This window comes from Diadema setosum, chromosome 12, assembly GCF_964275005.1.
Source record: "Diadema setosum chromosome 12, eeDiaSeto1, whole genome shotgun sequence".
Lineage (NCBI taxonomy): Eukaryota > Metazoa > Echinodermata > Echinoidea > Diadematoida > Diadematidae > Diadema > Diadema setosum.
Window position 1 is genome coordinate 17,634,315 of NC_092696.1, and position 12,710 is coordinate 17,647,024.

A 12,710-nucleotide genomic window follows, 5' to 3' on the forward strand; every position below is an offset into this window, starting at 1 on the left:
CATGGATGGATGAAAGTCACACCTTCATCTGTTGCAAAAGTTGTGATTGGCACCTGATGCGCGAAATTCGTGAAAAAAAAAAAAAGAACCCTCAAAATATATGGCGTATACAGCATCCCAAAACAGTGCTCTGATGTAGAAACAGGGTTAATGGCTATATACTGCTGAGGGATGGGGTGCATACACACCACAGACAGAAGCAAAGAGCACTGGATCCACAGACTTCAGCAGTGCCAACCACCTCACAGTTCTCAAACTGACTATATATCACGTATACAGATACTATTTGTGCATAAAACATGTCCAGAGACAGCAAACAAAACAGGCGATATAGAATTTAGCTATAAATAGAAAACATAGTGAATTCAGACAAGAATAAAGATATGCATAAAACACTCTGAGCTCTCTATGAGAACACATTATGCTTAAAAAGAAAAAAAGAGATAATTTATGAAAACACCATGCTGACAAACAAAAAGGAAAAAGAAATATATAGAGATATGGGGGGGGGGCAAAAAAAGGCAGGGGGTCAGAGAATTGCAAAGATGAAGTTCTGCATGGAATAGACATTTCTTAATCCAAGTACAGACCCTGTTTATTCCCTAGAAGCTCCAAGCATGCAAACATTCTCGCAAATAGGGGGCAAGGTGATGGTCATGGGTTCGCGCCAATGGAGGGAAGTATTATCCATGGGTGCTAGCTACTCTGGGGGATTAAAAAAAAAAGAAATAGAATAGTTTCTGACACCCCTGCATCGGATGATGGAGGGCTCCTCTGCGCATCCCTCTCATCTGGCGGTGCTGCTGATCGACGACTCCTCATCGCTCAGCTCCAGGTCGATGATGTCATCGATCTCCACGGCCCACTCATGCGGAATCCGGCCATACTGAAGATGAGAGATGGGAGAGTGGAAAAAAATATAAAGCGTACTCTGTACTGTGTTTATGAAATCCATACTTTTATTCCCTAGTGTTATTTTTCACGCCTGCATCCAACTGCGTCCTAAAGTTCCAGCCTGGTTACTAAAAACAAAAAAACTATGTTGGTAACAAGGACACTGACAATTTGAGGGCTGCCAATATTCTCTACATTGAAATCTGTGAGGTTTAAAAGAGCAATCAGGTAGGTAAAAAGTGTGTTTGTGATTAACAGGCATTTCATTGGGCAAAAGCAATTACCGACTGGGGGGGGGGGGAGCTTTTATATTCTTTTTGTCAGGATGTGAAAAGAAATCTCAATTTTCTTGACAGCCTCCTGCAGAATCAAGAAAACTTTGCAGCTCTGACAATTGCATCTGATATTTCTCATTTTTCGTCACATGGAAATCATGCCACCTGATGTATAGAGTATCCCTATACATGTTAGACAAATATACCTGGGCCCCGTTTCATCAAAAGATGAAATCGATTATAAATTTCCTTAACACACAGGCTGCCATAGATTTATGATAGAAATCACTTATATAATCAGTTAGAGCTCTTCATACAACAGGGTCCAGGCCTGATAGGTTCTGATTAAAACTATATGCATGAGGTGACTTAAATAGCACTATTTTCTGAGTGGCGCAGCCCCGAATAAAGTAGTGCTGCTGAAGTCACCGATGGCACATATTCTAACCGGTGCCTCTAACAAAGGCCTGGTATATTTGTATCATATCCCTCATAAACTATTTCAAGACTGACAGCAAATCAAAGATAATAAAAAGTTTTGGTACCTCAAAAGTTTCCCTGAATTTCCTAGTCTTGGTTTGTGTTTCAGGTTAAAGTACGTTGTCTGTGAGAATTACTCGCCCCAAAGTGCTCTCATGTCTTAGTAATCATGCAATAATGGTTTCGTACCAGAGCCGTTGTGGTACCGCGGCGAAAATTATAGTATAATGTATGTGTATTGTACGAAACCACTGACTGCGACCAGCACCGTGCAGCCCCATACGCATAGCTAACAGCGACCAGCAGCCCCATACGCATAGCGTAATGGGGCTTCGCATTGTAGCATTCAGGATCATGAAAGAATTAGTATCGCGGGTAACAGTCAATTTAAAATCCAAAAATTTCTTCAATTTGAAGACTTACCAATAAGTTAAGTATTGAAAACAGGCTTCAGACAGCGTTTGGTTCTGCCAATAGTTCCTTTCTGTTCGAATTGATGACTGAATGAGACTCAGTCGAGAGGACCTTGAGAGAGCTACATACACTAAATACTACGGCCAGCGCATGCGCACACAAACATCTTATCCGTTCATGGATTTGAAATCTGTGTGCATGCATGTGATGTGTTCTCATGCACTGGCTGTAGTATTCAGTGTACGTAGTTCTCCCAAGGTCCTCTCGACCGAGTCACATTCAGTCATCAATTCGAACAGAAAGGGACTATTGGCAGAACCAAACGTTGCCCTAAGCCTGTTTTCAATACTTCAACTTAATTGGTAAGTCTTCAAATTGAAGAAATTTTGGGATTTTAACTTGACATGTCCCCGCGATACTAAATCTGTCATGATCCTGAATGCTACAATGCGAAGCCCGATTACGCTATGCGTATGGGGCTGCTGGTCGCTATGCGTATGGGGCTGCTGGTCACAGTTAATTGCATGATTACTAAGACAAGAGAGCACTTTGGGGCGAGTAAGTCTCACAGTGTTAGTTATATGAAAGGTACTTTAACCTGAAACACAAACTAAGACAAGGAAATTCAGGGAAACTTTTGAGGTACCAAAACTTTTTATTATCTTTAAGTGGGATTAAAGGTACTGTGTACCATTGGGAGCAGTGATTTTAAAAATGTTGAGATATCACATTTGGTGCATATGTGTAGGTCAGTTGTATCACAAAATATCCTACCATGTACAAATTTTGCAATATAGCCTAAAATAAAAGGTGATATCACTGTTTTTCTCAATAAACCATAACAGTAGATGGTTGAGTCTAGAAACATTTTTATTATGACTACTGTTCACATTTTGTACATTTCACAATACTTAACATCAGTCATGCTGATTTAAATTTTTACATTGGTTGTTTCTATCCCTAACTCACATTTTAGAACTATTTTGAAGCACTAAAGCTGGGTTTTTGCTTCATCTGCAAATGGTAAATTATGCTTTTAAATCACTGTAAAGTTGACCGATCACTCAAGTGAACAAGCTCATTTCTCCTATGCAAAAAATTACACACGCCCAGTGTGTGCATGGCCTGCAGTGCACAATACCATTCATTTGTACGTCAAAACCCAACCTGTCTTCACACGAAGCAAAGACCTCTCAATACCCATTCATCTGTAAGTGGAATCTCTCGTAATGCCAGAGATCTCGCGAAGCGAAAATCACCAGTGTGATATATTTTTCTTTGCTATTTCCATAGGGAAAATAGTAAGACTCTGACGGGACAAGGATTTTCATGGGAGAAATATGATTTGTCGCTTTTAATGCTCTTGACCAATCAGAGGACAAGGAATAATTTGTGAGGGATATAATCTAAAATACTACCTTTAGCAATATTGCCTCTAAAACACACTATTACAATAATCTCCTTTATACATACACTTTTTTTTTTTTGGTGGGCACAAATTTTGCTGTTATAGTGCATTAACCACTTTTGAATTAACAATCTGTTTTAGGGTCTTTCCTTGGGCCAAAAGAGTGTGGTTGACACACCCAGGGACGGTGAGGGGGTAGCACACCATGACCCGGCAAGCAGTTGATGAGGAACAGTTAGAGTAGATGCGTTTTAGCCCAAAGCCCACGCCATGACTCATTCCGAAAGGTGATTAGAGTATAACCTACCTGGATGTCCATGAGGCTGTCGTAGAAGCGTCGACACAGCTTGGCGCCGTTATCCATCGTAGGAACCTCCAACATCTCCCCCTTGTAGAGCACCTTGCCGATTGGGCACACCACGCAGGCGGTGCCCGCCCCAAAGAACTCCACAATCTGTTTCATCCAGAATAACGGACATATTCTTACTTAATTTCCATATTTACACTAGTAGAAAATCCTACTTCTCAAATTTATTAGTTCCTGCTTTTCACTTAAATAAAAACACATTAAGAGTAACAGTAATATTCTTTCTCAATTTTCACATAAAGAGTTGAAAAGAAAATCTGTTTCTTATATGAATGTGATAATGCATAAACCTGTGCCTCATATAAGTCCACCTTCATATACATGTGGATTGAGAGAATGCAGCAATATCAGTAGACCACATCAGTGAAAGTTTGATGAAAATCAGATAATACATTCAAGAGTTGTACATTTTGTAAGTTTCTGCATAGTCACTGCTGGATGATAAGACTACTACAGAGTATGATGTCACATGCAATGACCTATATAAGGAAAATAAAAAGAGAATTTCACAAAATGTCCTTTTATTAAAAAAGGACACATTCCCTCGACTTGTCACTGATGTACTGATGTTAAGGGTAATATCATTCCCACTGCCTTCTGTAAGAGACAAGTCAGGTGCTCTTTTATTGTGCGAGAAAAGTGAAAATATGTTGAAATCTATTTTCATTTTTTTGTATCGTTCTACACATGTGACATCACAGGTTGAGGTAGTCTTTTCATCCAGCCATGGTGGCAACGAAACTTTAAGAATTCATAACTTTTGAATGGATTGTCCACTTTTTCTCAAACTTTCACTCATGTGTTCTATTGACATTGCTGCATTCTCTCAGTTCACATGTATATGAAGGTGAACTTCAGCCATACACTACCATTTGAAATGGCAACAAATACAAGATTGCATGAAAGGTGGTTTATCATTCACATTTTCACTACCATCTCTTTTACAATGAAATCACTTAAAAAAAAAAAAAATTCAGTCTTCAGTATTACAGCTCAATTTTTCCTCAAGGACGTAAAAACTTAGCAATACAAAATATGCAACTCCAAGTGGTGTCACCTGAATGAACATGCACTCGTAATAAGCCAGTTCTTACATTGTAGTTAGCTCATGTGCACATTGGTGCAAATGACCTTTCCTTTCTCTAACTTGGTTAAATAGGCATTACACTCCTTTACACAGCGACATAATGCATTTTAAGCTTGCCCAATCCATGCTCAAACAAACAAGGAAATTGCGTACATGGTACGTAGATCAGGTGACCAGAGTTTTCCATCAATTGAACCCTTTGGAAGCATCCACTTCATTATTTTGCATCAAATATATTAGCAAACATTATCTATTGACACCGCAAAATACCAGGCTTGCCGTCAGGTGGATACAATAGCAATCTCCACAGACAAGGATTACAGGAATAATCATTTTATATCACATATACTTATCTCAGTGAATTTAACTTCCAACGTGGCTGTGAGTACAAATTATTATTATTTTTTTTTTTCTTCTGCTCATGCGTTAAGTGGAACCACAACTGGCTTATTACACCAGTAAATTGTGGCCGGTGAATTTTTCTTACCCTCTTCTCTGACAGCGCCCTCTTGAACTCCTCCATGGTAAGTCTGCGCTCAGTCACCTTGAACTCACCCTGATTCACATACACAATAAAAAGACAGAAAATGCAAATGGCAGAATGATGCAATACTATATCTGCAGTCACTCTGGTACTGAAGGAGAACATTCTCAAATGGGAGATTATCTTCATCTCAATCAACAATTAAAAAAGAATAGATATGAATTGACGTTTATGTGAGTAAAATGACAAATATTCAGAAAAAATTCGGACCATACGAGAAGAATTTCAGTGCATCCTCTTGGAATATAGACAAATCTATCATGATGGTACTCGGAAAACTAATGCCTTGGAAGAAGTACATTTCTTCCCATCCAAACAGAAAATGAAAGTTACATATAATGAAATTTACATTTTTTATTCATAACTTAATCAAATTGTTGGTACATGAAGAGTACAGTGCTTCATAAATTTGAAATGTCTACAGGTGAATTTCCAGAAGTAAAAATAAAAGCGACACATTTACCACCTGCCTTCATTAGCATAATAACATAAAATAGGATTGTTTTCGAGACTGTACACATCAAAACAAAGACCAAAGTGTGACCCTGTGCACCCAAGCATGCTCGCTTATGTGTAGCAAGTTATACACACATAGGATTTTAAAACTTGTGATGTTTTCTTCGTGTGCCGTTTCACACATACACTGTGCACGGGGTATCACTTATAAAGTTTAAAAAAAAAGTCAGGTGTGATTGACTTTCACGTCGCAATGCGAATCGTGAGAGTGAACAAATCTTTTTGTGTGTTGACACACAAGAATGATCAACTTTCCCAACCAATGTGAAAACTATTCAATGGTTGTCACATTAAGGTTGAAAAACCTGATTTTCGAAAACTGTTAGTTTCTGGTGTATGTGTGAAAGCAGCTAAAAGAAAGACTCACCCATTCCTTGGCAAGATCTAGGAGGCTCATGCGGGTGACGCCGGGGAGGATGGTGCCGTCAAGGGGCGGAGTGATGAGTTCCCGCTCACCATTCTCGTTGTCCCAGAAGACCATGATGTTCATGGTGCCCACCTCGGTCAGGTAGTGGTCGTCGCCGTAGAGCCAGAGGATCTGCTGGCAACCCTTCTGCTCCGCCGCCCGCTGCGGCATGATCGTCGGCGCGTAGTTGCTGCACGGGAAGGAGCGCGAAGAGAGAGACGACGCAAAGATTAGTTTCATAATGCAGTGTTTTGGACCACACAGACAAGAGGAACCTGATATGTAACTTGCCATATGATGAGTTTATTCCGTAAGAGCCCCATTTCATAAAGAGTTGTTACGATAGCAAACTCTTGCTGGAAAGACAACTGTCTTGCAAACAACAAGAATCCAGCTTACTGATTGGCTGCTGCTATTGGAAGTTGCATTTCCAGCAAGAGTTGCTATCCTAACATCTTTTACACAGTATGAAATGGAGTCCAGGTGTCATGGTTAGTTTGCCACTAGGAACTACTGTAAAACAAGGAATGTTCGCGTGCATTTTAATTTCGCGAATTTCGCGAGTGCCAAGATTTGCGAAATTAAAATGCATGCGAAAGTTTTTGTTTACACTATATGCATTGATTACCAGTGGCAGTTCGCAAAAATTTCATGCCGCAAATAAGGCTGTCAGCTCCAATTTGCAAAAAAATTTATGCCGCGAATATATCATGTTTTACAGTACCAGAATCAAAGAGATTTGGATGAAAATCAGAGTTATATTATCTGGGTAACTACTGTTTGAAACTTAGAGAGACATGCAGATTACCTTCATTTGTTAGTGTTCTTGTATGTTACTTACTGTATTTGAGTTTGTTCCATTGCATCACCAGCATATGGCCTTTCCTATGTATCCTATTCCACCCCCCCCCCCCTTCACTTGTCCTGTTGTTAAAATCTTATACCCTGTTTAAAATCAATCACCACTGCATTGTTACTGGTCTGGTTTGATGTTGCATTCCCATTTTTTTTTTTTGTATCAATCACAGGTTGCCCATCCATGAACTTCAAGGGATTATCACAAAGGCCCTACAATACATATCCTTTTGTGTTTACTCAATCCATTGCTTTCATCCCCTTTCAGTAAACTGATTGGTTTCCTGCTTGCGACACCAAACCTACCCCTTTCTCCTTTAGGATTAATCCAAATCAGGCTAGCACACATGACTGCAAAAATACCTTTGGAGGCCAGCCTCTTTTTCACATGAGCGCATTCAAACTGACAGCTCAACAAAACAACTACCACGATGGTACTCTTTACTGACAAACGTCAAAAAGTAAAATATGGGCAAGTTTTGTATCATTTTATATAGGAGAAAGTTTTCTCAATAAATATATTTCATTCTAAAGAGGAGAAAGTTTTCTCTATAAACGTGTATCATTCTAAAGAGGAGAAAGTTTTCTCTACACACATGAATAAATCACGGGCATTCAATTCATTTAGCAGTTACAGCATTCACAAAGCCTTAACTAATGGCTGCATCTCTGCTATTTCTACTATGAGATATCCTGTACCTGGCATGTGGGATATTAGAGCTTGTAATCGCTCTGCAATTTCAATTTTATTTTGTTACAATAAGAAAATGCTGATCAATGTCATTACCATCCAAGTTTGGCGAAGCCCACGCCTCCTTTCCATGCCCGGACGTTCTCTGTGTCGGCGTACAGCGTGACGGGGCTGAATGTTCCCGTAGTGAAGTAGGGCCCGACGGGGCCCAGGATGACGAAGAGGAGAGAGTGGCTCGGGTAGTTGACACCAAGCGTGGGCTAGAAAAGAATAACAACAGAGTACATAATTCATCCTTTCCTGGCCAGGGACTTTGGACAGTGTGTGCAATGCTATGGGGGTTTTCTGCACTCAAAGCATACAAAGGGTTAATGTAGATAACAAAAACCAGGAGCCCAGTGGGACAAATGCCCTCCTCAGCAAAAGATAATTTTGGCCTACACACACCTCCCATGTGGTGCTCCATAAATGATGGTTCCAAGACAATTATCCCCCCGACAATTACCCTGGTCAATAATTTCAACCCTTACCCTTACCCTTCCCCTTCCCCTAACCCTAATCCTTAATCTTATCCTTACCGTAACCCGCATTTTAACCCTAACCCTATCTTAATCTGGACTCTAACTCTATCACTATACGGGTATTTAGCCACGGGGCAATTGTCATGAAATGCTAGATGATATGTCTTTAACTAGCCATGTCTTTAGGGAGGGGGCCCATTCAATAATCATCACGCTTTATCCATATGGGTAATTCCATGAAGTTGGGGCAGTGTCCATGTAGCATCGTGATATTTGAAAAATACATTTCAGCATAACTCAATATCAATTATGCTATACATTTATTGTTTGTAGGCTTTACATTTGCATTGAGGCCACACATTTTCCTGGAAATTTTGTGCCATTCAGACTCAGGTTTGATGAAGTTATTAAACAATATGTAACGGTGTCCTGTAGCATCGTGACGTGTCCATGTAGCATCGTGAAATTTTATCATTTGGTCCTAAGAGACAAATTATGGCAATTAGCTTGACCAAAATTTGATGCAATATGCATATTTACTAGATTAGTCAGATAGCTAAATATCTCAAATTTCCTGTTCACAGTTTTAAATTTAAAAGAAGATTAAAAAATGTATCACGATGCTACGCGGTGTCCTTTTTTGTTACATTTGGTGGACACCGTGTAGCATAGTGACACATTGTGTAATTTTCTTGTAAAAGTAAAACTGTGGAAAATAGAGTTAAGATATTTAGCTATCTGACTAATCTACTAATTATGCATATTATATCAAATTTTGGTCAAGCTAATTGCATTAATTTGTCTTTTAGGAAGAGATTTTAACTATCACGATGCTACATGGACACGTCACGATGCTACAGGACACCGTTACATTTTTTTAAAATAACTTCATCAAAATTGAGTCTGAATGGCACAAAATTTCCAGGAAAATGTATGGTCTCAATACAAATGTAAAGCCTATAAAGAATATATGTATAGCATAATTAGTATTGAGTTATGCTAAAATGTGACACTTTTTGCCCCAACTTCATGGAATTACCCATATACTTGTAGCATCTACAGAAAACAAAATTTAACTGAACTCCTAAATCATCATGGAAATGTACCAAGTCTGGAACACCCCCCCCCCCCCTTTTTTTTTATGCACTAAGCAGTGGGTCTGTAGATACTGAGAGAAATAGCACCCTCTACAGTCCCTTACCTCTGTGCCGATGAGCGTGGGCCTCATGTACAGTGAACTAGACTGTGAGTTGGGGACCCAGTCCCGGTCCATGTGGACAAGGCGAGCCATGCAGCGGATGAGCTCCTCCCCATTGAAATTCTACGACAGATGAAGTCAGATCATTACAACAAAGGCTTGATTGTTGCTTTTGCAACATTGTCATGTAATGTATGAAAGATCTCTGACATTCTACTTGAAATAAACAAATTCAACAGACAATGTCTTTGCCATACCAAAGACTGGGCCTTCACATTGTTCACTCAGAAAAAGAAGAAGAAGAAGAAGAAGAAAAAAAAAAAGAGATCAAAATATCACAGTGACTAATAATATGTATTCCTTATAAACTACATGCTCCCAGTTTGGTAAGAAATGCACAAACAGAAACATAGACACACAGACATAACACAAACACATAAACACACTCACTTGGTCTATACCACACACACTTGAAAAAAAAACCACATACATTCCACGATTTTACTTTAGATTATGGGACATGATAAGAGCATAGAATTTCGTGTACACACTATCTCTCAACGCAAAATTGATGTGTTCATGCCACTATGATTTTATGATCTACACGTTGTATGAATCTTTAAACACTCTGGAGAATCTCTGCACTCCTCCTTAAAAACTCCCAACTCAGCAGTATGATTTGTCTATTTCTTATCTACAGACAAAGCAAGCTAAAACCTCGCAAACTTCTTTCTTTATTTCTATCTGGAGACATGTATCTGGTGACATAAAGAGCAAATACTAAAGAGCAGGCAGCAAGCTAGGCCCAAAGTTAGAAGGTCAGTCAATGACAGAAGACAAAAAACTCACTTCAGCCTTGGGTCTGTGGCTATCAACAGGCCTGGAAAGGCCTGAATTGTAGATAGGCCTCATGCATTTCTCCCTTTATCAAAAGTATAATGTATTTTTCTCTTTATCATGGCATATTTGTCAGCCCTAAACCTTGAGGCTGCTATAACACCAAACAAAGTCTTAGGTGTTCATTCCATTCTGGTTCAAAACTGGCAAACTTTGAAAGGCAGTGGTCGGATTTATAGTGACTGTGTCACATGTCTTTTGATTATAAACATCCTGTGGACTTTAGAAATGGATATGATTCAGTTCACACTTGGATATTCATGGTATATTTGTCAGTCCTAAACCTTGAGGCTGTTCACACCATGCAAATTCTTTGGTGTCTATTACATTCTGTTTCAAAACTGGCAAAGCACAATTTATGATATTCAAGCTAATAAAAAAAGAGAGGAATTAACCTCCTATCTGTTTTTATTCCATTCGGAAAGAAGACTAATTTTCTGTGGTAGCCTTTTGAAACCTATAAATACAAGGAAAAAGGTCATAAATTCCACAGACTGAGTGGCTCTGGGGGAGGTAAATTTACCATGAGTTTTGCTTGATGCTGTTGATAATGTTGCATACTATCAAGAGTGGTGGCTATAAAATCCCACCGTAACAAATCATGTCTTCCAAGTGCTAATGTTTCTCGAAACTCTTAATTTGATCTGAAATGATACAAAACTCACGAAAGCACGTAGTATAACCACTTTTGTTGGCTGCTGACAACAGGAAGTGTAGGATTTCATGATTCATTGCCATGAAAAAATGCAAGAACAGAGGGATTATACCGATGACAGAATCACTTGTTATGCACACTGTAGTCCCACCCATACTGTTTTGAGTGTGCCTTTTGTCCAGAGCTTGCTGAAGGGAGGAAAAGGGAGGAAAGGAACTGCTTCTTCTTGTTTTTTTTAATGGATAATCCCTCAAGTACAGTATTCATCGCATAATCGGGACAGGTTGGGAGTAGCAAACACGGCCCCTTTAAGCGGGGTGCCGGATTTCGCGATGAGCACTCACCATACACTAACGGCATACGACATGTACATGTAGTGCACACACACACACATGCATACTGACGTACTGTACATGTACATGAATACACAACCATGCTACCCCTCGGCGCGACCCTCTAGCTCTCCCTGCATTCTCGCAATGATGTAGAGTAATCGCAACCGGGGTCTTCTGTCACCTCTCTTCGAACACAAAATATGCGGATTAAAAGCTAGCACTTTCTTAAACATTCGTAGAATTCTTGGACACGTAGGGCGTTCCGTATAAACATATCCACAACCATGGGAAATGATTACCCAGAACTGATGTGGGAACGTCAATGAAAAGTCCGTCAATCATTCAATCATCACGGCTTGATTGTTTACTTGCCGCGATCACTGCACTGTACATGTGTTGTCAATATGTAGCGATCTAGCTCGCCATATATACACATGTACAGAAAAGCGAAGGCGGGCAGTGAGCTGAAATGTACGTGTACTGGATGGATGGAGGTCAAAACCACCAGTCCGAAGCTTGCTTTGTAAGTTCGATGTAAACGACAACTGTTAGGGAATCTTGAAATAATGTTGTGGTTTTTGGTAGATTTTTTGTGTAAACTATCCACAAAATCAAAGATCGCTTGAAGAAAAATTGTCCCGTTTATCAGAGGTCCCCGCCCGATTATCCAGTGAAAATAACATGAATGCTATAAAAAGAGGCTGTGATCCATTCTTGCAAGAGGACTTACTGGTAGTGCTGCCCGAGTGGCACTCCTGTTCATACGCTCCATATTCATGAGGGGGCGGAAGAAGCGAATCTTGCCGTCGACGCCCTTGTACGCCTTCATGCCCTCAAAGAGCTGGAGCGAAGAAGACACAATACAGAGAGGGGGGGGGGGGGAGGGAGGAGAGACAGACAGAAAGAAGAAATTCATCAAAGTACGGACAACCTTTGTTCGTGAGAGAACGTAACATGAAAAAAAACACACACACATTGATATGCTGGCTATAAGTGTTGCATATCCTGCATGGGTGATGAGACCTCGCATCTTAAATTTTGGTGAAAATTACTTTTTTTTAATTAACGGTCAGATACTCAGATAATTCGTCAAGTGACGTCCTGTCCAAATCCTAACTGCCTTCCCACAAAAATGGAGCACCAAGGCATGTCTAAGGAAAGGCGAGT

General features: G+C 39.8%; 1 protein-coding gene across 1 annotated transcript in view; it reads right to left on the reverse strand.

Moving 5' to 3' along the window:
• Nucleotides 1-634: 634 nt before the first annotated feature.
• Nucleotides 635-12,710, reverse strand: part of LOC140235614 (branched-chain-amino-acid aminotransferase, cytosolic-like) — a 36,542-nt gene continuing 24,466 nt past the window's right edge. The window contains 7 exon segments of the mRNA XM_072315620.1: nucleotides 635-886; nucleotides 3,779-3,925; nucleotides 5,413-5,481; nucleotides 6,353-6,581; nucleotides 8,034-8,197; nucleotides 9,660-9,779; nucleotides 12,274-12,384. Coding sequence (XP_072171721.1) covers nucleotides 788-886; nucleotides 3,779-3,925; nucleotides 5,413-5,481; nucleotides 6,353-6,581; nucleotides 8,034-8,197; nucleotides 9,660-9,779; nucleotides 12,274-12,384 — 939 coding nt within the window. The 3' untranslated portion in view covers nucleotides 635-787.